Source organism: Rhinatrema bivittatum, unplaced genomic scaffold, assembly GCF_901001135.1.
Source record: "Rhinatrema bivittatum unplaced genomic scaffold, aRhiBiv1.1, whole genome shotgun sequence".
NCBI lineage: Eukaryota > Metazoa > Chordata > Amphibia > Gymnophiona > Rhinatrematidae > Rhinatrema > Rhinatrema bivittatum.
The window spans coordinates 71587-98808 of NW_021821086.1; the positions used below are offsets into that span (position 1 = coordinate 71587).

General features: G+C 48.8%; 1 protein-coding gene and 1 long non-coding RNA gene across 3 annotated transcripts in view; one reads left to right on the plus strand and one right to left on the minus strand.

Annotated features, from left to right (window-relative positions):
* The window catches only part of LOC115082441, a 58068-nt gene extending 31604 nt beyond the window's left edge, over positions 1-26464 (plus strand). Inside the window, exon 4 of the long non-coding RNA XR_003854168.1 lies at positions 26300-26464. This is a non-coding gene — a long non-coding RNA (uncharacterized LOC115082441). The remainder of the gene's footprint in view (positions 1-26299) is intronic.
* On the minus strand, positions 157-18841 carry LOC115082439 (beta-1 adrenergic receptor-like). Of its 2 annotated transcripts, none has more exons than XM_029586670.1 (2): positions 16161-18841; positions 157-1218 (listed from the first exon to the last, which is right to left on the minus strand). In XM_029586670.1, the coding sequence occupies exon 1, from the start codon at positions 18728-18730 to the stop codon at positions 17519-17521; it is 1212 nt and encodes a 403-aa protein (XP_029442530.1). In that variant the 5' UTR covers positions 18731-18841; the 3' UTR covers positions 157-1218; positions 16161-17518. The 2 variants fall into 2 exon arrangements, with proteins under 2 accessions (XP_029442530.1, XP_029442529.1); XM_029586669.1 differs by having other exon boundaries at positions 225-1218; positions 15527-18841.
* Positions 26465-27222: the final 758 nt, after the last annotated feature.

The window sequence follows — 27222 nt, forward strand, 5'->3', positions numbered from 1 at the left end:
TAATGTGCAGTTATATTGTTTTCCAACATTTTTAGAAGTGGTTACAGTGTGCATCTGCTTACATGTTTTAAGTTACGTCATTAAGACTATTTTTTTATTTTTCTTACTAAGATTGCTGAACGTTTCAATTGCTTTCAGTTTTGAGCATATTTGGTAATATGGATAAGAAAAGTGAACAAATAAATAAATAGCTATCTACACCCTGCAGAGTTGCCAACTGGCTCCAGATGGGTTTTAGGATTTTTTTTTTTTTCATATGCAAACAAAACACTGAAAAACAAGTGAATTGCACAAGGTGATTGATTGATAAGGCTGGGTGGTCCCTTGCTGCTGGCACCTTGTTACATGGAATGATAACACTCTTTTGGCATACGTTAAGTATGTTCCCTTCAGTACGGAGTCCAGATTCTCAGGACCAGGCTAATTCAGTCCTGCTTTCATCATTCTGCTCTTTGCATGAGCTTGTACTCCTGGTTTTTGCTTAGGGAAATCAGTATGGACACCAGAACTACCAGTTCATGCATGCTTTGGTGAACGAAACAGCCTGTCCTGAAAAAAAAAAATAAAAATGGAGCCACCATAGGATATACTGTGTCCCCCGATAAAATTGTAGGGAGGCTGAAAGATGCATGAAGACAGGACTGTGAGCCTCATCCCATGTGGCGTTGCTTATAAGTTCCAGGATGGGACTTAAAACCCCTCGTTTAGTCCCTTTATTAATAATCTGTGATACAATGTGGGACCTAGGAACGTCAAAGACCGCGTCTGCATGGTGGCCTGCAGGCAAACAGAGATAAAACAACGACACGGAGAGCTAGGAACGTCCGAATCCAGTGCTCCAAGCACGATGCCGCTCCGCCACCCAGCAAAGGGAGTTATTAAACTGATCGTTAAGATTGGCCACAGCAGTATTTCCACTAAATTTAGCTGTTAGCGCCTTGCATTACTCTGATGATCTTTTTTTCTTTACCCAAACGAAACGTTCAGCCTAACGTTTTTTTCTTTAGAAAAGGTTTTAGTGCAGTATTTTACAGGAGGAATAAACACATCCCAGAGGCACGAGAACAAGGTCAGGCCTTGGATGGGCAAATCATTTCGGTCTTACTACACCCGACGGCAAATCTTCTCCTGCGTTATTCCCCGCGCGGAAGAGAGCTCTTAAATCTGGTTTCAGCCATCCAAGCAGGTAGGAGACAATCCCAGCGTTGCAGCAGGGATCTGAAAAAAAAAAGAGAGAGGACTGGGTGAGATACTGTTTGCTGATGGTGGCCTGATTACAGGACCGTCCTGAATATGAGAGAACTCCATTACATTCAGGCCCTGCCAGGAGCAGCTTTCAGACAAGGGAAGGTGAAGTAAGGTGCTACCGAGTCACTCAAACCGTCCCAGCAAAAGGCTCCAGTCCGAAATGCAAGTCAGGACAGAAGACCCAGCAAACTCGGAGCCACTTTCTGCTTTCTTTAAAACTGAAGGCAACATCCAATAGTGGGGGGTTGAGCCATGAGAGCTTTTTTTAATTTTTAAACCATTTAGACCATTTTCACAAACAAACAAAAAACAAACAAACCATCAAGCAGAAACTTAAATAAGCAAATTAGAAACCCCCCCCCCCAAACACAGGTCAATTACAAAGCAAAAAAAACAAACAAACCACAAATAAGCTAACCCACAACATGCACCACTGAGAGCTCTGACAAGCTTAATCACGGGTCACAAAGAAAACCTCCAGGTTTGGAAAATTGCTAGCCAAACCGAACAGTTCAAAAAAAATCACCCAAAATTGTGTACTTAGCCTCAAGGTGGTGCAAATCCAGATGCCTTTCATATAACCCCTAGTGCCCTTCAGGCCTGGCTTGGTGCTCTCAGCCTGCCCAGCCTCTCCTCAGTGAGCTGCAGCAGGGCAAGGTCTTCCTGCAAACAGCCGACAAAAACCAGCAACAGTCGCACTGCAAGCCTGCGGCTCAACAAAAGAGCCTGGCCTTACCGACATAGGGCTCCAAGGGGGGAAACAAATACAGGATCTTCATGCCTTTCTGTGTCTCCCATCCATTCATAATCCCTTTGAATAAATATTGCAGCTTATCCGATGGGGCAGTCTTTAAAAATACCCCCAACCTGCTTTCTGAATCTACGATTGCTTTGATTTTCATAAACACGTGCCTTGCTCCCACCCCGAGGATGGAGTATTTTCCCTTTGGGGCACGTCAGTAGCACAGGGTGTTTTTGGGGGCACTGCATGTCCGCAGTGCGATGCGTTGCTCTTTCTTGACCGATCATGTGCCATGGTCAGCAATCCGTGGGAGGCCCGGAGCTTGCAGGGTTTCCTCTCTTTAAAACCGAGGAAGGACGTCCGGATCTGCACGCGTTCCAGTTTTTGAACTATTTAAATTTGGGTAACTCTGGTATTAGCAGTTGTCCCAAATACTGAAAAATGTTAGTGGGAATGGTTGTGTTGAGATTGCTAGGGCTCTGGTGCAGGGCGCAGCCTTGGCTGGAGATCGAGCAGCTTAGGGAACCGAGCCCGGTTTTGATGTTGGGCGTTCTGGATGAAGCCTGTAATCTTAATTCTGTACAGAATCGGGGGGGGGGGGGGGGGGGGGGGGTGTTTGTTTTTTAATCTGTGTTGCTGGCTAAGAAAGTCATTCTGTCAGTCTGGGTTGGTGCCTGCGTTTCGGAGCTGGAGGCTCCTTGGTGAAAGGAGGCGCGTTGGCACTTTGGAAGCTCTCTGGCCCCGCTCTTCCAGGGTTTGGCCGTCACCGGCTCCGTCTTTGCTGGTCCGGACGGGTTACTTGGTTGGGTGTCTGCGGGCGGGCAGGTGAGTGCAGCGCTGCTCAGTTTTGTGCCTCCTGTCTGGAGGGGTGCAGGGATTTTTCTGGTATTTGGGATAATATAAAATTCTGAAGAGACGTTGTGTTTTTTTGTTATTATCATGTGGATGTTTCTTGGACGTTTGTACTGTGGCTCGTTTCTTTTGTATTGCACGTACATCTCTTGAATAAAGAAAGTTAAAAAAAAAAATCCCAACAGCCTTAAGTCTTATTCTCAATTTTTAAAGAGAGAGCAGAAAGCGCCTGCTCTGTAACTATTTACACTGCAAGTGATAGAAGCAGCAGGGCTTCAGCTCGGGGGGGGGGGGCTGCTCTGGCTGGCCTGTATAATATTCCTAAAAGCGCAGGACAGACTTCAGACTGCAAACAACCTCATAAAACCATTCTTATCCCCTTCACGTGCATTTTTTTTTTTGGCTAATTCCAGCACCCCAGGCTGTCCTGATTGTCATCCTTACCTGAAGTGAAATATTGAAGGGTCACGGAAAATAACGCCCCCCCCCCCCTCCCACAACGAGAAAAGGTCCCTCGAGGGCAGGATTCAGGCCTATCGGGGGGGGGGGGGGGCGATGCCTGTGCGACTAAGCTCTGTCCCGCATGCAGTGGAGGGAACCCCACAGCACGTTTGTGAGGCAGATTATTGTCCAGGAACCCCTGCAATCACCTCCCAATCCTACATCAAATGCCCACATTTATTAATATGGCCCCTTAGAGAAAGCTAAAAAAACAAAAAAAAAAAATGTGATTGGGTAAAAGTTTCATGAGGGTAGAGTTTCTAGCTGCCACAAATGACCTCTTCTCAGAGCAGCAGGCCCTGGAACCAACGGGAGAGGGAAGCTACCTTCCATCCACTGGTACCAGGGGCAGCAGTGAGAGAACTGCTTGGCAAAAGTGATTACAGTGCAATAACAATTTGACCTTTAGAGGAGGCAGAATGTTTGGGGGAAAACTACTGCAGAACCATTGAACTTTAAAAAGGGAGACTATGATAAAATGAAGAGACTAGAGAGTAAAAAGTCTGCATAAGACATCAAGAGTTTTCAAAAATACCATCTTGGAAGCCCAGGTCAAATGTTTTCCACAAGTTAAAAGGTCAGAAGAAGGAAAAAGCATAACCACTGTCAAATGACTTGTAAAACATTAATAAGGCGGTGTTTCTGCCCTTGTTCCACATCTTTTCTTTCTTGTGTTGCTGGACAGAAACTTGTTTATCTTCTAAAATATTTACTTCAGAACAATGAACAAACGTAGCAGTCATGTAAACTGAAATTAAATCAATAGTAGCTGTACAAAATACTGGGTTTTTCTGGAATACTTTAGTTGAATTCAGTAGGTAAAAGGCAGTGCATTATTCTGGGATTTGGGGGAGAGAAAAGAAAGGCTCAGGTGGCAGCCTGTGTGTGTGGAACATGGAGAATTCTGCGCCCAAGGAACAACTGCCCCAGGATGCTCTGAGATCCCTGGGGATCAGCTGGGAAAAAAGGTTACACTCTGAATAAGGAAATGCAAAAAATGTAAGGTAAGATCAATCCTAATACAGCTCTGATGGCCTATTATATCAAAGGTTACCTATGCCTGGCAGTGCAATTAAGCTAATCAATACAATCACAGGTTGCCAGGTGGCAGTATTAGAAATACAGGGGCGTGTGTGTATGGGGGAGGGGGGAGGGATAGAGGTGGGGCACGTTTATTTATTTATTTAAAGCCCATCAACTTTTCTAGGTGCTTTCCAAAGTAGCATTCGTAATCCAACAATAAGCGAATAAAATTAGATCAGAGGAATCGTAAGAGACAACACTGACAAGTTATAATCACGCATTAGCACACAATAAATACAGAACATAAACAATCGGCCTGCAGTGGACAAGGGAGCTGTATTCCGACCCTTACTCATGTGCATGAAACACAAATAGCATGAAAAGCAAAAGAGCCCTGCAATGTCTCAGCCAGAGAGCAATGAAACCACGAGTATACACTGCAACGTCTCAGCCAATCCATAGAAAGCATTGAAATCACGAGTATACGCTGCAACGTCTCAGCCAATCCATAGAAAGCATTGAAATCACGAGTATACGCTGCAACGTCTCAGCCAATCCATAGAGAGCAATGAAACCACGAGTATACGCTGCAACGTCTCAGCCAATCCATAGAGAGCATTGAAACCACGAGTATACGCTGCAACGTCTCAGCCAATCCATAGAGAGCATTGAAACCACGAGTATACGCTGCAACGTCTCAGCCAATCCATAGAGAGCAATGAAACCACGAGTATACGCTGCAACGTCTCAGCCAATCCATAGAGAGCAATGAAACCACGAGTATACGCTGCAACGTCTCAGCCAATCCATAGAGAGCAATGAAATCACGAGTATACGCTGCAACGTCTCAGCCAATCCATAGAAAGCATTGAAATCACGAGTATACGCTGCAACGTCTCAGCCAATCCATAGAAAGCATTGAAATCACGAGTATACGCTGCAACGTCTCAGCCAATCCATAGAGAGCAATGAAACCACGAGTATACGCTGCAACGTCTCAGCCAATCCATAGAGAGCAATGAAACCACGAGTATACGCTGCAACGTCTCAGCCAATCCATAGAGAGCAATGAAACCACGAGTATACGCTGCAACGTCTCAGCCAATCCATAGAGAGCAATGAAACCACGAGTATACGCTGCAACGTCTCAGCCAATCCATAGAGAGCAATGAAACCACGAGTATACGCTGCAACGTCTCAGCCAATCCATAGAGAGCAATGAAACCACGAGTATACGCTGCAACGTCTCAGCCAATCCATAGAGAGCAATGAAACCACGAGTATACGCTGCAACGTCTCAGCCAATCCATAGAGAGCAATGAAATCACGAGTATACGCTGCAACGTCTCAGCCAATCCATAGAGAGCAATGAAACCACGAGTATACGCTGCAACGTCTCAGCCAATCCATAGAGAGCAATGAAACCACGAGTATACGCTGCAAACGTCTCAGCCAATCCATAGAGAGCAATGAAACCACGAGTATACGCTGCAACGTCTCAGCCAATCCATAGAGAGCAATGAAATCACGAGTATACGCTGCAACGTCTCAGCCAATCCATAGAGAGCATTGAAACCACGAGTATACGCTGCAACGTCTCAGCCAATCCATAGAGAGCATTGAAACCACGAGTATACGCTGCAACGTCTCAGCCAATCCATAGAGAGCAATGAAACCACGAGTATACGCTGCAACGTCTCAGCCAATCCATAGAGAGCAATGAAACCACGAGTATACGCTGCAACGTCTCAGCCAATCCATAGAGAGCAATGAAACCACGAGTATACGCTGCAACGTCTCAGCCAATCCATAGAGAGCAATGAAACCACGAGTATACGCTGCAACGTCTCAGCCAATCCATAGAGAGCAATGAAACCACGAGTATACGCTGCAACGTCTCAGCCAGTCCATAGAGAGCAATGAAACCACGAGTATACGCTGCAACGTCTCAGCCAGTCCATAGAGAGCAATGAAACCACGAGTATACGCTGCAACGTCTCAGCCAGTCCATAGAGAGCAATGAAACCACGAGTATACGCTGCAACGTCTCAGCCAATCCATAGAGAGCAATGAAACCACGAGTATACGCTGCAACGTCTCAGCCAATCCATAGAGAGCATTGAAACCACGAGTATACGCTGCAACGTCTCAGCCAATCCATAGAGAGCATTGAAACCACGAGTATACGCTGCAATGCAACCTGGTACACCTCCTACCAGCTACAGTCTACGCTGTATCTCCGCCCCTGCATGACCCACTACTATTCTTACAGCTGTGTGGCGTGTATGTTTTTGGGTGGGTGGGAGGGTTGGGCAATGCATTATTTCTTTTTTAGGATATGGCTGCTTGTAGGTAGCAGATGTAAAGCTGGCAGCCGTGATTGTAATGCCCGCTAAATCCACTCCACCCCGCCACACACACACACACACACAGCAAGGGAACCATGACACAATCAAAATAAAAACAGGAAGAGTAACTTGGGATACAGGCTGCTGCTTTATTCCAAGAACACGTGAACAATTAAATAACCCATACCCAAGCCGGGGCAATGAAGATCTGGGCTACGCCCACCAATTTTGCCATCCCTCGTGAGTAAACCAAGCAAGGCCCCCCCTGCCACGCTTCCAAGCACACTCATACCCCACCAGTTTGCCTTAAAGGCGTCGCCTTGTCAGCCACAGGCAGACCTGGTACCTTGGCAAAAGATCCCAGCGCAACCTGTAAATCTGGCCACCGGCTTTGAGCACCTGCCCAGGCTGCGACAAAAGTATGAATAAAGGTGTTGGAATTTCCTCTGCTAACATCTAGCACTACCCGAAAGCGGTGAACATAAACAAGAGATAAACACAGCAGGCTCACTAACATCGACCAGCTGCCTGTCATATGCACACACGAGGCAAATTATCCTGCACAGAAACGCATGCATGTCCTACGCACACACACACCTCTGCGGAAGAAACGCATGCATGTCCTACGCACACACACACCTCTGCGGAAGAAACGCATGCATGTCCTACCCACACACTCACCTCTGCGGAAGAAACGCATGCATGTCCTACCCACACACACACCTCTGCGGAAGAAACGCATGCATGTCCTACCCACACACTCACCTCTGCGGAAGAAACGCATGCATGTCCTACCCACACACACACCTCTGCGGAAGAAACGCATGCATGTCCTACGCACACACTCACCTCTGCGGAAGAAACGCATGCATGTCCTACCCACACACTCACCTCTGCGGAAGAAACGCATGCATGTCCTACACACACACACACCTCTGCGGAAGAAACGCATGCATGTCCTACCCACACACTCACCTCTGCGGAAGAAACGCATGCATGTCCTACGCACACACACACCTCTGCGGAAGAAACGCATGCATGTCCTACGCACACACTCACCTCTGCGGAAGAAACGCATGCATGTCCTACCCACACACTCACCTCTGCGGAAGAAACGCATGCATGTCCTACCCACACACTCACCTCTGCGGAAGAAACGCATGCATGTCCTACCCACACACTCACCTCTGCGGAAGAAACGCATGCATGTCCTACGCACACACACACCTCTGCGGAAGAAACGCATGCATGTCCTACCCACACACTCACCTCTGCGGAAGAAACGCATGCATGTCCTACCCACACTCACCTCTGCGGAAGAAACGCATGCATGTCCTACCCACACACTCACCTCTGCGGAAGAAACGCATGCATGTCCTACCCACACACTCACCTCTGCGGAAGAAACGCATGCATGTCCTACCCCACACACTCACCTCTGCGGAAGAAACGCATGCATGACCTACGCACACACCCACCTCTGCGGAAGAAACGCATGCATGTCCTACCCACACACTCACCTCTGCGGAAGAAACGCATGCATGTCCTACCCACACACTCACCTCTGCGGAAGAAACGCATGCATGTCCTACGCACACACTCACCTCTGCGGAAGAAACGCATGCATGTCCTACCCACACACACACCTCTGCGGAAGAAACGCATGCATGTCCTACCCACACACACACCTCTGCGGAAGAAACGCATGCATGTCCTACGCACACACACACCTCTGCGGAAGAAACGCATGCATGTCCTACCCACACACTCACCTCTGCGGAAGAAACGCATGCATGTCCTACCCACACACTCACCTCTGCGGAAGAAACGCATGCATGTCCTACGCACACACTCACCTCTGCGGAAGAAACGCATGCATGTCCTACCCACACTCACCTCTGCGGAAGAAACGCAAACACGTGAGGACGGTACATAACCCACCAACCCAAAGGGGTATCCTTTGAACATTTCAAGAGGACTCGCTTCTTCCGAAGACGTAAGGCCACCCCGATGGAACGATCCATTAAAAAGATGTGGGGGTGCACAAAGAAAGAGGGAGCCCTGCTCCCAGGGGCCTGTGTCACTGGGCTGCGACCACTATCCCCCCCGACATGACCCAGTGTGACCGGCGTCCACGAGTGACGTCAGTGGTGCGCCGAACCCAGGCGCCGACAGGACTGAGGATGCCGGTGGTGACCTCCCCCCCCCCCCACCGATGCAGTCCCTGAAAATCGCTGGAAGGGGGGAGGACGGGATCCCCAGCGGCATCAGGTTACTCGTATGCTCCAGCCCCTGTATTGATGGTGAGCGGGGGTAAGACGTTGCCGTGCTGGGTCAGACCAAGGATCCATCAAGCCCAGCATCCTGTTTCCAACAGAGGCCAAACCAGGCCACAAGAACCTGGCAATTACCCAAACACTAAGAAGATCCCATGCTACTGATGCAATTAATAGCAGTGGCTATTCCCTAAGTCAGCTTCATTAATTGCAGGTAATGTGTGTGTGTGTGTGTGTGTGTATGTATGTATGTGTATGTATGTATGTATATGTGTATGTGTGTATGTATGTATGTATGTGTATGTATGTGTGTGTGTATGTGTGTGTATGAATGTATGTATGTGTATGTGTATATGTGTGTGTGTATGTGTATATGTGTATGTGTGTGTGTATGTGTGTGTGTGTGTATGTATGTATGTGTGTGTGTTTCATCAGGTGCTCTTTCTGTCGGTATTGCTCTGTGGCAAAGTCCTGGAAGGGTGGGGGTGGATATTGAAGCACTGGCTGACAGTCTAACAGTTTGAATGGCTTCTATCATCTTCCCATGGAAAGCAATAGGATTTTGTTTTCTTTGGGGGGGGGGGGGGGGAGAGGAGCTTGATTCTCTAATGTTTCCGGTTTTCAAACTCATCCGAGATATTCAGATGTTCTTCCTGCAGGCCAAATTTGGTGAACTTCTCTCCCTTTTGGGAGCCTAGTTGTGCCTTTTTACATAACTCTTTCCTACATTCTGCACGGGGGTAGGAGGGCCATGTGCAATGCTATCCGGTTATAGGCCAGGAAACAGTTAAATCCTAAAGATTTCGTTTTCCCCCCAATGAAAACAGATAAACAGTGGAATTCCCTGGGAATGGGGCGGGGGGGGGGGGGGGGTGGTTTAACATGGTCATGAATGATCTAGAAAAGGGAGCAATAAGCAAGGTAAGCAAAGGTGCAGATGACCCCAAATTATTCACAGTACCTGCAACCCAAGCAGAACGTGAGGAACCGCAGGAGGACCGTGCCAGGCTGGGCAACTGGGCAAGCAAATGAAGAGGGAACGGGCAAGGTGGGAAAACACAAAACGATGCAGGCAGGGGAAAAAAAAAAAAAGATTCCACGACGCCGGCTTCCGTGTCAGGAGTCCCCACCCAGCAGCGTGGGCGACACATCCAAGTCCTCAGCTGCGCGGCAGTCAAATAAAAAAAAAAAACAAACAAAACAGCCTGACTGAATGCTAAGAATTATTTAGAAAGTAACAGAAAACTAAAGTGGGACTGTAGTGCCTCTCCGTCGCTGCGTGGCACAGCCACGCCTCGAGTATCCGATCACCCCCAGCTCAAACGCAGAAACCTGGAAAAGCGAGAAAAAAAAAACAAAACAACGAACGCCTGAAATGTTAGAGCTTTTCAGTTGTGTAAGAGCCAACGGAGAGGGCACGCCAGAAAGGTTTCTGAAATCACCACTGCACGGCCTTTGTCTAGGCCACTCTCCGTTAGGCGGGCTATAAGTGCAAATGCAGGCCACGCTCCATGAACGTGTGAAGGCAAAGCCTGGGGCTACAGCACTGGACCGGGATGGACACTGGACAGAGCCCGGATGGACCTTGCGCTCCCTTTCCCTGCTGCTCTGTTCTGCACGCTTCCATAAAAGGAAAGCAAAAACATATACAAAATATAAGATTGCAGACCAATAGCCCTAGGTAAAGTTCAAGGATTTTGTTTCAGGAACAAGAAGCGAAGACACTGCTGCTTTGTTCCGTTTGCAAAATGGAATACGCTGGATCTTCAGAACTGTTCTTGAAGGGCCAGATTAGCAGAATGATTGCATTCTCCTGTGGAGCTGAGTCCCTACAGCTCCGTACAGGGCTTTATATATAGACAGCTGGCGAGAACGAAAGAGTAGCACCCATCGGACAGGTGGCACGGGCTCCCCGGGTCAGAGCGCTTAGTGCTGGTGGATGGAGAGCGGGAGGTCCTTCATAAACCCTTCTTCGGGTGGCTGAGAGCAAGAACGTCCCGGGCAATCAGAACACGTTTTCAGCATTCTCACCGTCACGGGATTTCTCTTGCACGCACCCTGCGGGCCGTGCACACCCCTAACCCAGCACACATCCAGAACACCTGATGCATTTTGGGTTCTGTTAATCGAAGCCCGTCTCTGACGTTTTACTTTGCAACGTAACAGGAATACATAAAGCTTACCCGAAACTGGGCTTGGGCTTCTGCGAGAAATAAGATGGTTAAGTAGCTATTTTAATGATTTGTGCAATTTATTCAAAATACTACTTACACGCCTAAGAATACTACTGCGTTAACTGCAAGATTTGATAGAAACAAACAATCACGATATCTCAAAAGAGCAAGAATGCAAAAGAAACCAGCCCTTCTGAAAGGATAGGATGGTTCTGGGCCAGAGACCGGTCTTCACGGCTAGGCTGGGACAGCGGTGCAGGGGGAAGGCAGTCTTTCACCGCAGGATGCGAGGCGGCATGGGCATAGCCCAGAGGAGGAAGGGAGGGGGAAGCCGGAGATGCGCAGGGCGGAACCAAGACCACAGCAACCTGCTGACCCCCCCCCCTCCTGCTATTTTCTCCCTTCCTGGGCATGCGAAGTGTGGCTGAAGGCAGCAGCCACCCCAGCAGGTTTTGCGAGGCCAGAGGTCTCCTGTCATCTCTAGACTACTGTTTAATTCCTTCGGGTATAAAATACCATGCTGGGATTTTGGTAAGAAACGTTTGATCCCCTTGCTCCCTTCTCGTGTGATCGCCACTCGCGTGCGCTTTGAGATCAGACACCTTGCTTTTCAGGCCTGTCATTGGGTGGGTGGGTGGGGGGGGGGGGTGTCCAGCTTATTTTTCAAATCTGCTACCCGTTTATCCGCGTCACAACACGGCGTGCTCAGACCGCCTTCCCCGAAGGACAGCAGGATTGAAACAACTTGACAGAAGGGCTTTTTTTCTATTTGCCATCCTCTTCCTCTGTGCCCAGAGGAGGATTATGTAACGTTTAGAAAAGGCCTAAAGAGCTGGCTTCTTACCAGAACTTTCTAAGGCTGAAAACAGACTTTGTACTTTATCTTTTTAGATTGTTTGTTTGTTACTGATGAAAGGGCCACGCAAACTTTTAGAAAAGGCATCAAGGCCTCTGCTTCTCGCCAGAGTCTGGCAGATGAAACCTTTGTTGTGTTACTTTTAGATTATTAGGTTACATTTTAACGGTGTTTACAGTTTTAAAAGTCATTCTTTGGGCCCTGCTGTTGTTGTTGGTACTTCTATTTAAGCTCTGTTTGTACATTGCTTTGATTTGCCTTTTTTTCCCAGAAAGGTGATAAAGGTGATTAATCAAGGTAAATAGGAAGCACAGAAGACCTTCCCAGACTCTGGGCAGGAGCCCCAGACGGGCTCGTAACACCTTTAAGCTGGGTCACAAGTGCCTCAGAGGCAGCAGCACGAGCAGTGCAAGTCAGCACACGGGTCACAGGGCCCTGCCCTTGCATGAGTTTCAGGGGTTAACGGGAAGCCCCTGTCTGAACAGGGATGGGGGGGGGGGGGGGGGGGGGGCTGCACTGGCTCCACCCTGACTTTCACTGGCAATGCCACCGCCAGATCACCAACGGGCTCTGGAGCAGCCATGAGGGGAAGAGAGGGCTGAATGGGCATGGGCAGCACCGAACCTACCCAAGAGAGAGAAAAAAAACCCAATAACGCTGCCCCTATCATAGCCTGCCTCCTCTTTCCAGCCGCTGTCGTCCAGCTTAGGCCCATAGCCCAAAGGGCAACCTTGCTGCTGACCCTGGCCGGGGGTAGGTTTGAAGGGAGGGATCAGATGCAGGGCAGGTTTGAGGGTTGGATCAGCTGGAGAGGGTCTGGCTGTGAAGGATAAGAGGGGGGGGGGGGGAATGATAGACGATCAAACGGGGGGGGGGGATGCAAGGGACAAGCTAGTGGTGGGGAACGAGAGAGCGGGTTGGAATGGGAGGGAGAGAGGGTTTTATAAAAACGGCTTGGAAGCGAGGAAGGGATCAGCTGCAAGGACGCCCGAGGGCCGGAGAGCGCGAGCTGAGAGGGTGAGAGAAGGATCAGCTAAGAGGGGGCAGAGGCTGAGAGAAATGACTGAATGGAAAGGGTGGAGGAGGGGAGGGAGGATGAGGTGTCCTGCCCCCCCCCTGCTTAACTTGTTTTCCCTTGTCCTCTGGGGTCAGACGGCTTTTCAAGTGCTTAGATGGGGGTCTGCACTGCCTAAAGGTTTGGGAAGCCTTGGCCTACAGCAAAACACAAAACTATTGGGTGCAACCAGAAGAGCCTTGAGAGATCTCTGCCTTAGTTGTGAGCAGGCAGGCAAGGGACCTGCAGAAAAGTTTAACTCCCTCTGCTTCTTCATTTTCCAATTCACCCACCCCCTAAAATCAACACCTAAACACGCACCTTGCTGTTACTACACGTTTGCATGGCAGACCGACAACTGCTTAATGCCGACAGCACCAGCACGGCAAGGAGCGGAGAGAGCTCCTTCCAAGGAGAGGGGGGCAGCACACGACGCACGAGGATAGACTTTTCTGGAAGCTGCGGGCTTTTTTTTTTCCCCGGCTGGCATGCAAAGTTATGCCAAGCTTTGTTGGTTGCTTGTAACTAGCAGCTTTTCCGACGGCGCTCACTCTTGACTTGAGTGCTAGAGACAAATCAACAGCAGCAGAGAACATTGGAAAAGAAAAAGGGGGGGAAAAAAAAAAAAAAGTGTGCTAGATATGTGGAACCAGGACAGATTGCACCATGGCCACTCCAAAGTTATTCATAAAATTCCAGCTTCTGATAAGACTTAAGCAGCCCCAGACAAATGGAAACCTCTCCGTCACATGCCACACGAAGAAATATGTCTCAAGTATTGTCTTTGCAATTGTTGCATACCAGGAGGAAAAAAAAAAAAAAGAGAATAGCTGGTTTATTTATTTTTTTTAATCTTCAGCAGGGCAGAGGTTACACTAAGTTTAAACTGGAAGCTTTCTGCTTGCTTTGCCTGTGCTCGGGGCGGTAGCTGTTAGAGGTTCCTGCAGACACAGGACTTCTGGGGGACCAGAAATAAAAGCGCAATGATCATCACCGAGCCTTGAGAGGTTTCCCCCACCAGCTCGGACCATCACCTATATGAGCTACCAGCTACGCTATGGCCAGGGCTTTCCACAGTGCTGCTGCCCTCTTTACCAATGGTCACTCAGAAAGGGTACACGTCCAGCACTGGACAGAAATGTTTTTTTAACAAATACAAAAACACAAATTCACAATTCACATGAGTGCTTTTTTCTAAATCCACACCTTTACGGGAAAAACCTTGTTTTGGACACACAGCCATCCTGAACGTTTGGTTATTGCGCGTTGAATGGACTGGGAGACCACCTGTACACAAATATAGCCAATACATACGGGAGCCTTTTTTTTTAAGGAAAAAAATATTTTTAAAAGTCACTGCAAAAAGGAGTGGGGGGCTTTTCTGCCTGCTCCATCCAAACCTGGGCGTTCTGTCTCTTTACTGCAGATCTTTATATTTCTTAATTTGCACGAGAAAAAAATAAATAAATAAAAGGGACTGAGCAGAGCAAAAGATTCGGAAGGCCACTGCTATTCCTTCTATTACACCCAGGAAGGGAACACCTTCATCTGCTCTAGAGACGTGGACGCTGCAGCGTGATTTCCAGCTCCGCACTCTCTGCTTTTTCTGCTGTAAAGCCATGCGGCAGATTTTAATCCAGCGCACAGCCCGGGGGTTCAGTTACCAGCATTTCAGAAGAAACCTTAGCCATTCCCAAACATTCTCCAGCTGCTGCACTAGTCTGGATTATCTGTTCGACAAGGGATGTTGTAGCCTTATGCTGAAACTGGTGTGACAGTAGAACTCCTGCTCTAAGGGGGTTATTTCTTTAGTTGTGTAAAAGGATGAAGCTATTGCCTGTATTAGAATGCATTCATGAACGGGTTATGGTAAAACTGTGCGCCCAACTAAGAACCTTTTAACAAAAATGATAGCAAGCTGTGTCTTCTAAAAGACAAAATAAAAAAAAATATATATATATTTAACTTATAAATAGTAGGTTACAGGTAAAGCACATGAGAGCTCCTGTAATAAAGGTGTGTCGGGTATCCCATACCTAGGCGGGCATTGTGGCAAAAGCTAGGGCGTAGCCTAGAGATCACTGTGAAATGTCAGGGGGGGGGGGGGAAAAAAAAAAGCGATTTTGTAAAAAATATAAATTTTATTATTGATAATTTAATCCATTTCCCAAACTCTTTCCATTACAGCAAGTTTTAAAAAACATACAAAGAACATACACTTGATTGTACTGCTTACTGAATTTATTGCACAGATACCTCTTATCTACAGAGCAATCATCCGCATCAGTATATAAATATTTCTCTTTTCTGTACGAAATAGGCAAGAGAACAGAAATGACATAAAAGTGCCAAAACATCAGCAGACTCACGTGTGCACTTGGACAGAAAAAAAAATCCACCCCCCTCCCCCGATACTCTCATTTACTCCCTAGGTTAGGCAGAATTACAGTACCTGGATAAGGATGGGGAGTTGTCGCTTTTGAAGGAAACAGACTGCAGCAGATTGAGTTTGTGGTATTGTAATTCTCCCCCCATTATTTAATATACATTTGTGCAAGTAACGTCTTCCAAAGACGACTGCAATTCCTAACACTGTGCAAAAAAACCCAAACAAACCCTCCCTAACTTGTCCTAGATGCTTGTGGCACCCTCTTTCTTTTCAACCTCAAGAGTCAAATGAGCAATCTCATGTCACAGAGACGTTGTGCATTTCTCTTATCAATACTGATACAGAATTAGCAGGTTTAATATAAACACTTCTAGATTTCTCTGTGCAAAAAAGTGCACAGGTTGAGGTAGACAAGGTTTGTCGGACAGAGAAAAAAAAAAGCAGATGTGGTTTCAAATATAAGAATATAAAAAATAGTTTGATTTTTTTTTTTTTTTTTGTATTTGTTTAGAAAACAATCGACTGTTTGCAAAACTTAAAAAGCCACATCAAGTCCCCTATCGCATACAGTCCCGGGAACAAGTGAAGAAGCCAACTGTCTGTAAAGTTTAAGGAAAGTTCACGAAGTGCAAATTCCCAAAAAATGAAAAAGCAAGCACAAAAGTTTTTTGTGGGGTTTTTTTTTTGTTTTTTTTACCTTTTTTCCTCCTGCTGCAAAACGTCTGAAAAAAGTTGAAACTTTTCCTTATTATCCGAAATCGGTTTTCCTTGTTAAGAAAGCCTCGGCCCCCGCTGCTCGTGTAGCGTTCACCTGAGGTACACCAGAGACCAAGGAATTTCTCCTGCTTGTAGTCCAAGTAAACAGTCAGGTGCCCCTTTCCCATCTATTTGGCTCCTACGGTTTGCTGCCTTCCCTCTGGCGTTCCCTTTCTGCACCCCAGCCAGTCCAGATCTGCTTCTGGTCCATCTTTTGCATGCCCACGTTGCACCGCAGCTAGCCCGATCAGTCTGTGGTCAATCTCTTGCATGCCCACGTTGCACCGCAGCTAGCCCGATCAGTCTGTGGTCCATCTCTTGCATGCCCACGTTGCACCGCAGCTAGCCCGATCAGTCTGTGGTCCATCTCTTGCATGCCCACGTTGCACCGCAGCTAGCCCGATCAGTCTGTGGTCCAGTTCTTGCACGCTAACGTTGCACCCCAGCCAGCCTGTGGTCCAGCTCTTGCACCCCAGCTAGCCCGATCAGTTTAAGGTCCATCTCTTGAACGCCCACGTTGCACCCCAGCCAGCCCGATCAGTCTATGGTCCATCTCTTGGATGCCCACGTTGCACCCCAGCCAGCCCGATCAGTCGGTGGTCCATCTCTTGGATGCCCACGTTGCACCCCAGCCAGCCCGATCAGTCGGTGGTCCATCTCTTGAATGCCCACGTTGCACCGCAGCTAGCCCGATCAGTCTGTGGTCCATCTCTTGCATGCCCACGTTGCACCGCAGCTAGCCCGATCAGTCTGTGGTCCAGTTCTTGCACGCTAACGTTGCACCCCAGCCAGCCTGTGGTCCAGCTCTTGCACCCCAGCCAGCCCGATCAGTTTAAGGTCCATCTCTTGAACGCCCACGTTGCACCCCAGCCAGCCCGATCAGTCTATGGTCCATCTCTTGGATGCCCACGTTGCACCCCAGCCAGCCCGATCAGTCTGTGGTCCATCTCTTGCATGCCCACGTTGCACCGCAGCTAGCCCGATCAGTCTGTGGTCCATCTCTTGCATGCCCACGTTGCACCACAGCTAGCCCGATCAGTCTGTGGTCCAGTTCTTGCACGCTAACGTTGCACCCCAGCCAGCCTGTGGTCCAGCTCTTGCACCCCAGCCAGCCCGATCAGTTTAAGGTCCATCTCTTGAACGCCCACGTTGCACCCCAGCCAGCCCGATCAGTCTGTGGTCCATCTCTTGGATGCCCACGTTGCACCCCAGCCAGCCCGATCAGTCGGTGGTCCATCTCTTGCATGCCCAAGTTGCACCCCTGCCAGCCCGGATCCGCCTCTCTCTCTCTTCGGCACACTAGACCTGGGAGTCGGAGAGCGAGGCCTTGCCGTTCCTGGGCAGGCTCCCGTCGCTGCCCTCCTGCTGGGTGCCGTTGCATTCGGTCCAGCCGCTCATCGCGCCGGTAGGCAGGCCGCCGGGCGCGTCACGGGAGAGCTGGCCGGCGCGGCGGGGGCAGCCGCCGCAGAGCAGCCGCTTGTAGGCCCTGCGGAAGTCGGGGCTGCGGCAGTAGATGAAGGGGTTGAAGGCCGAGTTGGCGTAGCCGAGCCAGTTGGAGAAGAGGAAGAGCTGGTCGGGCACCAGGTGGCGGTGGAAGACCTTGACCACGTTGAGCAGGAAGAAGGGCAGCCAGCAGAGGGTGAAGGTGCCCATGATGATGCCCAGCGTCTTCAGCGCCTTCTGCTCCTTGGCGGTGAGCAGGCGCGAGGGCCTCCGCCGGCTGCCGCCCTCCGCCGGCCCGCGGTCCGGCCCGCGGAAGCGGCCCTCGCAGCGCTCGATCTTGCGCACCTGCCGGCGCGCCTCGCGGAAGACGCGCAGGTAGACGAAGGCCATGACGAGCAGGGGCAGGTAGAAGGAGACCAGCGAGGAGGCGATGGCGTAGGCGCGGTTGGTGACGAAGTCGCAGCAGCCCGGGTCCTCGTAGCAGCCGCGGGCCGCCGGGTCCTCGTCGCGCCACCAGTGCATCATGATGGGCAGGAAGGAGACGAGCGCCGACACGGCCCAGACGGCGCAGATGGCGGCGCGCGCCCGCCGGCGCGTCAGCAGGCTTCGGTAGCGGAAGGGCGACGTCACGGCCACGTAGCGGTCCAGGGCGATGACGCAGAGGGTCTCAATGCTGGCCGTGACGCAGAGCACGTCGAGCGACGTCCACAGCTCGCAGAGCAGCGAGCCGAAGAGCCAGCGGCCGCGCGCCACCTGCGCCGCGCCCAGCGGCACCACCAGCGTGCCCATCACCAGGTCCGCGCACGCCAGCGAGATGATGAAGAGGTTGGTGAGCGTGCGCAGGCGCGGCGTGCGCGCCACGGCGGCGATCACCAGCGCGTTGCCCGCCACGATGAGCAGCACGAGCAGCGCCAGCAGCGAGCCCATGCCGGCCATCCACTGCTGCGAGGGCGGCAGGGGGCTGCCCCCGCCGCCGCCGCCGCCCCCCGTCGGCTCCGGCCCCGCCGTGCCACCGGCGCCGCTGGACTGGTTCTGGCAGTCGGCAGAGAGCAGCCAGCCGTCGCCCATGCTGGGTGCGGGGGGATCGGGCTCCGGCTCCCTGCCGCTCTCCTGCAGCTCAGCATGGTTCTGCCGGCTCCGGCCCCTCCGGCGCCCGGCACGACTGCCAGCCCCGCCGCGTCACCCGCCCCCGGGGGCCAACCAGCGAGAGACGGCCGCCTCCCGGCCCCGCCCCGCCCCCCCCTCCTCCCGAAGTGAGTCGCGGGGAGGGAGAGGGGAGAGCTGCGAGGAATAGAAAGAAGAGGGGAAGGAGCCGGGAGAAGAGGAGGAAAGAGAAGAGAAAAACGGGGGGAGAGCCGGGGGAAATGGGGAGAGGGAGGAGAAAAGCGGGGGAGAGCCGGGGGAAATGGGGAGAGGAAGGAGAAAAGCGGGGGAGAGTCGGTGAGAGGAGGAAAGAGAAGAGAAAAGCGGGGGAGAGTCGGTGAGAGGAGGAAAGAGAAGAGAAAAGCGGGGGAGAGCCGGGGGAAATGGGGAGAGGAAGGAGAAAAGCGGGGGAAATGGGGAGAGGAAGGAGAGAAGCGGGGGAGAGCTGGGGGAAATGGGGAGAGGAAGGAGAAAAGCAGGGGAAATGGGGAGAGGAAGGAGAAAAGCGGGGGAGAGCCGGGGGAAATGGGGAGAGGAAGGAGAAAAGTGGGGGAGAGTCGGTGAGAGGAGGAAAGAGAAGAGAAAAGCGGGGGAGAGTCGGTGAGAGGAGGAAAGAGAAGAGAAAAGCGGGGGAGAGCCGGGGGAAATGGGGAGAGGAAGGAGAGAAGCGGGGGAAATGGGGAGAGGAAGGAGAGAAGCGGGGGAGAGCTGGAGAGGAGGAAAGAGAAGAGAAAAACAGGGGAGAGCCGGGGGAGAGGAAGGAGAGAAGCGGGGGAGAGCCGGAGAGGAGGAAAGAGAAGAGAAAAACAGGGGAGAGCCGGGGGAGAGGGAGGAGAAAAGCGGGGGAGTGCCGGTGAGAAGAGGAGGAAAGAAGAGAAAAACAGGGGAGAGCCGGTGAGAGAAGGGGAATGGGGGGGGGGAGAAGGAAAAGTGGGGAAGAGGTGGAAGGGGAAAAAAGTGGAGAGCCGGTGAGAGAGCTGCGGGGACCCGTGGAATGGAGACGAGAAGCAGTGGGGAAAGAACCGGAGAATGGGGAGGAGAGCAGCAAGGCAAGGGAGAGATGGAGAGAGAGCTGCAGGGATGGCGAGGGAGAACTTTAGTGAAAGGATGGGGATAACTATAGGGAAAGGGCAGATTCAAGAGCTGCAGGGACGTGGGAGGCATGGGGGAGAGCTGCAGACAGAAGGGGAATGGAAGATTGCAAGAGAGAGCAAACTGGGGAGGAAGAAGCTGCAGGAAAAAGAGAAATAGAATATGGAGGAGAGAGACCTGCAGGGAAAGTAGGAGTTTGTGAATGAAAAGAGAGAGGGAAATGGAGGGGGGTGCAGAGGAAAAGATCTGTTGGGAGAGTTGCAGGAGGGAGGGGGAGAACAGAGCTGTGAGGAAGAGATCAGTGGAGAGAGTTGCAGTGATAGTAGGGAAAGGGAGCATGGTGAAAGAAACCATGAGTAGGGGGAAGAGAGGTGCAGAGAGGAGAGAGCTAAAAGGGGAGGGGCAGAGAGCTGATGTGTGTGTATAGGGGGGTGTCCAGGGGAAAGACAGTGAATGGGAGGTGAGAGCTGTAGAGAGAGAGGGTGAGGGAGCTGGTGGAGGAGCTAATTTGGAGGAGAAGGTAGCTGCCCTGATAGGGGGAGAGAGACAGAACCCTGGGGTAAGAGTTGGGGAGGGGGGAGAGTATTGTGAGAAGATAGTGAGGAAATGTTTTGTTTTTTTTCTGGGTTTTGTAACTTCGGAGAGCCTGATAGTGGAGAAACTTTGTGTGGCTGTTGTTGAAGTGACTCCAGAATTTGAATATTCATTTTTTTGCATGGCGATTAGTAAGGGGAAGTATTCTAATTCTGTGGACAGGGAGTGTCTTTGCAGAACTGGAGATGCAGGGTTTCCGTTTTATTTTGAGGGATCTTTGCAGTTTTTATTTTTATTTCTCCTGGGAATGTATTAATGTTTATTATAATAATAAAAAAGATATTTATGTGGAAAAATAACAAGTCTTTTTTTTTTCCACTGATTTCTCTCATTTTTGATTGTGTTGTAATAAACACTGAACATAAGAACATGCCACACTGAGTCAGACCAAAGGTCCATCAAGCCCAGTATCCTGTTTCCAACAGTGGCCAATCCAGCTCACAAGTACCTGGCAGGAACCCAAGGGGTAGATAGAGTCCAAGCTGTTTATCCCAAGAATAAGCAGTGGATTTCTGCAACTGTACCTTAATGGTTTATGGACTTTTCCTCCAGAAACTTATGCAGACCTTTTTTAAAAGCAGCTATGCTTGGCTAAAATGTTCTCTGGCAGAAGTACTCAATGCTGGAGAAACTGTGGACAGATTGGCGACTATTTTCATATGTGGTGGTCTTGCCCTGCTCTCCGGCCCTTGTGGCGTCAGCTAGAGAGCTGGCTCAGTGAGGTGCTGCTCACCCCAGTAACATTATCTCCTCAAATTGCGCTTTTGAATTTTCCTGTGGATATTTTGCCTAAATCTCAATGTTCCTTTGTGAAGGCAGCTCTAATGGCCCTACGGGGGGGGGGGGGGGGTCCTAGCTCGTGATTGGCGGAGTGCCCATGTGCCCCCGTTTGATAGTGTTTTGAGGCGCCTTCACTGGGTGTACTATATGGAGAAATTAACTGCAATTAAGTACGATCGCTTAGCTTGCACCTTGGAAATGGTATCGGCAGTGGCAGTTGTCACATTGTCAGGTTCCTCTTTGAACATACCTTTTCACTGGCGTTCAGTGGTTGGGACTGTCCCTTTTGGTTTTTCTGCTACTATAGCCTTGGGTGCGGCCTTGTATTTGGACCTAGGGATAATGGGGTTTTTACTGTTGCCCATGTTCTCTGATTTCGTTTCATATTTTCTTTATTTCTGCACAACGTTTTTCTTTTGCTACTTGCTTCTCTTCCTTGTGGGGGGAGGGGGGTTGGGAGTGGTTTTGTTAATGTTAAAAAGACGGGGTTGTTTTGATGTGATGGATGTACTGCCTGTATTATGGCTGTTCTCTTTCTTTGTATAATTTTTTTTTTTTTTTTTACTATGTACTGGCTGTGCCTCTTTCTTACTGATGGCTACCCTGTGAATAAACAGTTTATTACAAAAAAAAAAAAGCAGCTATGCTAATAACTTTCACCACATCCTCTGGCAACAAATTCCAGAGCTTAATTATGCGTTGAGTAAAAAAATATTTTCTCCTGTTTGTTTTAAATGTATTACTTAGCAAATTGTACTTTTTCCAAGCGTAAACAGATTTGCATTTACCCGTTCCACTCTGCCCATTATTTTATAGACCTCTATCATATCTCCCCTGAGCTGTCTCTTCTCAAGCTGAAGAGTCCTAATCTCTTTAGCCTTTCCTGATAGGGGAATCGTTCCATATTTTATCATTTTGATTTCCCTTCTTTGTATCTTTTCTAATTCTGTTATATCTTTTTTGAGATGTGGTTACCAGAACTGCACACAGTACTCAAGATGAGGTTGAACCATGGAGCGATACAGAGGCATTATGATATTCTCTGTTTTATTCTCCATTCTTTTCCTAATAATCCCAAGCATTCTGGTTGCTTTCTTGGCTGCTGCTGCTGCACACTGAGCAGAATTTCCACATATTTTCAATAGTCCTTTTCCTGAGTGGTGACTCCTAATGTGTAACCTTGCATTTTGTAGCTATAATTTGGGTTTCTTTTCCCCAAATGTATCACCTTGCACTTATCTACATTAGATTTCATTTGCCATCTGCATTCCCAGTTTTGCAATATCCTCTTGTAATTTCTCACAATCCTCTTGTGGTTTAATTTTGAATAATTTTGTGTCATCTGCAAATTTGATCACCTCATTGTTCCCATTTCCAGGTTGTTTATAAATATGTTAAAAAGCTGAGGTCCCAGAACAGAACCCTGGGGCACTCCACTATTCACCTTTTTCCATTGGGATAATTTACCTTTTAGCCCTACTCTTGTCTCTTATCGTTTAACCAGTCCACAATAGGACACTGCCCCCTATCCCATGACTCTTTATTTTCCTCTGAAGTCTCTCATGAGGGAGGTTGTCATACACTTTCTGGAAATCCAGACACACTGTCATCACCCGGCTCACCTTTAGCCACTTCTTTATTTACACCTTCAAAAAAAAAAAAAAAAAGTAGCAGACTGGTGAGGCAAGACCTGCCTTGGCTAAATCCATGTTGGTTTTCCCCCTTTTTCCTAGTAATTGTCCCACTGATAAATTACCAGGAAAAATAAAAATTGAAAAGGAAGGTCCCTGCCTTATCTGCATAGTGTGAGATTAATGAAAGTGTTCCCAGCCTCACTCTCGTATGAGAAAACTGGTTGAATGATGCCATCAGATCATTTTTACTGTAGTTTCCTGGCCAGTTACAGCTCCCCACTGAAACTATTATTTAAATAATTCAATAGCATCATTCAACCAATCCTCTTAGATGGGAGTGAGGTCAGGGTGTCCATCATAAAACGCCAGATCTCCAGCAGAAACCCTGCACCTCCAATTCTGCAAACACACTTTTCTGAATATGGGTAACCTATATGGAGCAGCAGTTGCAACCCTGCAGACTAGATAGATATTTGGACTTTACATGCCTTTACTTACTGTTACTGTCTATACTTCCCCCCTTAATACTAGCCTTGCCATAAAGAATACAGTTGTGTTCATAAATTGACATCCCTGCAGAATTTGTAAGACGTGTTGCATTTAAAGAAAACATGAGTGATCAGACAAAACACATCTGTTATTGTTAGTGTTTCAGTTTAAACTATTATGCATCACAGAATAGCACAATCATTAAAACAAACCATAGCAATACGGGAAATAATAAAATGGTCCTGTTAAAAAGTTTGCATACCCTTGAATGTTTGGGCTGATAATATACACTCAAGTTGAAACACACAGGTTGAGATGGCAGTGAAGTGTAGGTATCCACACCTCTGCCTTGTTTGATAATAATTAGTGTCAATGGGTTTCTTAGCTCCTGAGAAACCTTTGTGCATGTCATCCAGGGCTGCACTGACTTTGGTAGTTACTGAAGCAGTGGGAGAGCAAAAGAACTGTCAAAGGATGTGCGAGCAAAAATAGTTCAACTTTATAAATCAAGAAAGGAATATAAAAAGATATCCAAAGATTTGAAAATGCCAAGCAGTATTGTTCAAACTCTGATCAAGAAGTGGAAAATTATGGGTTCGGTTAATACCAAACCACGGTCAGGTAGACCAAGAAAGATTTCAGACAGGAAAATTTGGCTGCAAAGAAAAACCCACAAGCAACTTCTACTGAAATACAGCCTTCTCTGAAAGAAGCATGGGTGTTTCAGCATGCACGGTAAGGAGCTGCATGGTGGCATTGCCCGAAAAAACAATAGTTAAATCACACAATATGTAGTCGCAATAATACTGACGAGAGCTTGAAAATAATATAGAAATACATCAATATAAATATTTTACACTTTAGCAAAAATAGACCTTTTTATAAATCAATTTTAACCAAATAAATTTTTTTTTATTAAGGACCATCATACCGCCCCGTGGATACTGGAGTTACTATTTGAAAAGACTGCAAGTTCAAATAGTAACGCCAGAATCCGCAGGGTGGTATGACGGTCCTTAATAACAAAAAATTATTTGGTTAAAATTGTTGATTTATAAAAAGGTCTATTTTCGCTAAAGTGAAAAGTATTCATATCGACGTATTTGTATATTTATTGCCCAAAAAAAGCCATTGCTGCATCGGCGCCACAAAACATCCCGCTTGCCACACGCCAAACAGCAGCAAGAAAAGCCTCAAAACCTCTGGAACAAAATAATGTGGAGTGATGAGACCAAAACTGAACTTTATGGTCACAACCATGAACACTATGAAGAGAAGCACAGCATCCCTACCCTGGAGCATGGAGGTGGATCTCTGCTGGTTTTAGGGGGGGTGAGCTACAGCGGCACAGGGAAGTTAGGCAGGATGAATGCAGCATCTTAGCAGAAAATATTGAAGGAGAATTTGCATTCTTCAGCCAGGACGTTGTGCCTGGGGGCGCACGTGTTTTGTCTGATCGCTCATGTTTTCTTAAAATGCTAACCATCTTAGAAATTCTGCCAGGGGTATGTAAACCTAAGAGCACAGCTCTATACACATTCTGGTGTCACTTAGTATTTATTTACCTGCATTGTGAGCCCGCTGGGGGCAGAGAAATGCCTATAGTACCTGAATGTAATCCTCTTTGAAGTGTCTGAAAGGTGGAATTTAAAAGAATTAAATACAATAATTTTGATTTGATTTATATTCTGCCCTTCAACAGTAACACAAACTCCCTCCATTACCAGGCAGTCTGTGAAGCCGGCTGAGTCGCAGGAGAGCTGGCCGGTGCGGCGGGGGCACATATGTAACAGACTTACCATACAGAAACAGCGCTAACTCTCAGGACTCGTAGCCCAACTATGAAACAGCAACACTGCCAATGTGCCCTACAACACCAATACGCCTCCTTTTGGGGAAAACAGAAAAAGCTGGACTGCTATAGATCCCTACCCAGAACCAACACATTTAACAGAGTAGCTCGCCTTAGTCACACACCCAGACCCTCACCTAACTACAGAATAAGTGACTGTAGACCGGAAATGGAAAAATGCAGTCAGTCAAAAGCAGAACTGGAAATCCTGAGAAGGCAGAGTCTGTACCTAACTCAACAGCAAAGGAATAGAAAGATGGCATTTCCTCCGGTCCTGTGAAAAACACAAAGATAGAGGAAGTACACACGTTTCCCAAGCTGGCAGAGCAAATCACAGCCGTTGCACAAAAGAATGAGCAGGTAAAACGCTTTTATAAGCCTGGGAGCCACAGCAGTGAGAGCTGCGACATGTGCTGTATCTTGTGGCCGGGCCAGAAACGCAATCTGACCGGGGACAATAGGGCCCAGCACCAGAATCCTGAACGGGTCCTTCTTCCGGGCCTCTCTCTAGCCTGTAAACTTTATTTTACTGTTGTCCTCACGCATTATTTATTTATTTTTTTAGTTTAACTCTTCCATGTTCTGCTTTGACAGCCCCATGCCAAGAAAGTTGGGTGAATCTGACAGGGAGAGAATAGGGGTGGGGAGGGATTTGGGAGAGAGGTCCCGTGCTGAGGAGGACGGTGCAGGGGCTCCTGGCAGACTGGGAACGGGTGGGAGCCCGAGAGCACCCGGCTGAGCCTTGGGCTTTGCTAGCAGCCCTAAAGAGCCTGGGGACGAGCACTGGGCCCGGAAGACCTCTGCTGGCGCCCCGGTCCTGAAACTCCCCGCACATCGCCACCGGGCTTGCCCTCCTATCTCTGGGAGCCAGTAACCCTCTCTCTGATGCACCAAGCTGCCAGAAGAAAGTTAACGCTGGTGCGCTGGGATTTCCCCCATCACAAGCCCAGTGCTCCCTAAACCGTGCCGGCCTAGAATGAGCTAAGAATGCCCTTTCCTGAATATTAAAATAAACTGAAGGCTGGATTGTATGACCGGTGTTTGTTTCCATAGCTGTGAAATGAGCCTGCCCAGGTGTCTGTGTTGCACGGAGCCGATGACGGGACTGGAACTCTCCAAACGCTTGTTGCCGAGCTATTGGAAAATGCTGGCAGGAGATCGGTCGGACGAGAGCAGAGCTTCATGTGCTGGGAGGCGGCATGCACATCTCTGGCCAGTTTCAAGGTACTTTCTATTTTTATCTGCTTACTTGACACCAAATGCATCAAGCGAGCAGTGGTCAGCGAGACTGGTCCCTTACAGAAGTAAAACAGAGAAGCTCCCAACAACAGCAGGGTCAAGGGAGGGGAGGGTGGAGTCCTCAGAAGTCGGAGAGGGGTAGCATCTGAAAATGATCAAGCGGTAGGGTTTGCCGAGAGACAGTGGGGGGGGGGAGTCAGTTCCACCTCTCACTGGCGCATGCTGGAGAAATTCCAGCCAAGCCAGAGGGAATCTCGCTCCTGACCAGAGAGCGAGAGCCTGGAAAAGTACACGGGACAGGACTGCCCCCCCCCCCCCCCCCACATATTATTAAAGGTTTATAAACGGCTTTCTTAGAGATCAAGAAGTGTACACTGGCGAGCAGAGCAGGGAGGAGAGATCTCTTTACAATGACAACAACTATTTTTTCTTACCCTTTGGGTAACCTGCTCAGAACAGCATTTGCAGCCCTGAAAACCTTGCCGAGCAGACTGGATGTGGAGCATTTCCCTCTTGGTCTATTGTCCTTTTCTACGTTGGCATATTATAACCTGATCGCCCCTTGTGTGCAGGGTGCCCAGCCCCCTCCCAGGGAAAGTAGGAAAAAAAAAAAAAAACAACCACAAGAGCTGAGATAAATGGATGAAAGAAAACATCTTTCGCTTTGAGTCTTTGCGGTGGGGTAGTTTATAAACTGTTCATCAGTCCTCTAAGAGATTGCTGTGGTGCGAGATCCT

What these genes read in the sequence shown, in the direction of transcription:
- LOC115082439 (XM_029586670.1), bottom strand. Translation starts at nt 18,730, where the DNA reads ATGGGCGACGGCTGGCTGCTCTCTGCCGACTGCCAGAACCAGTCCAGC.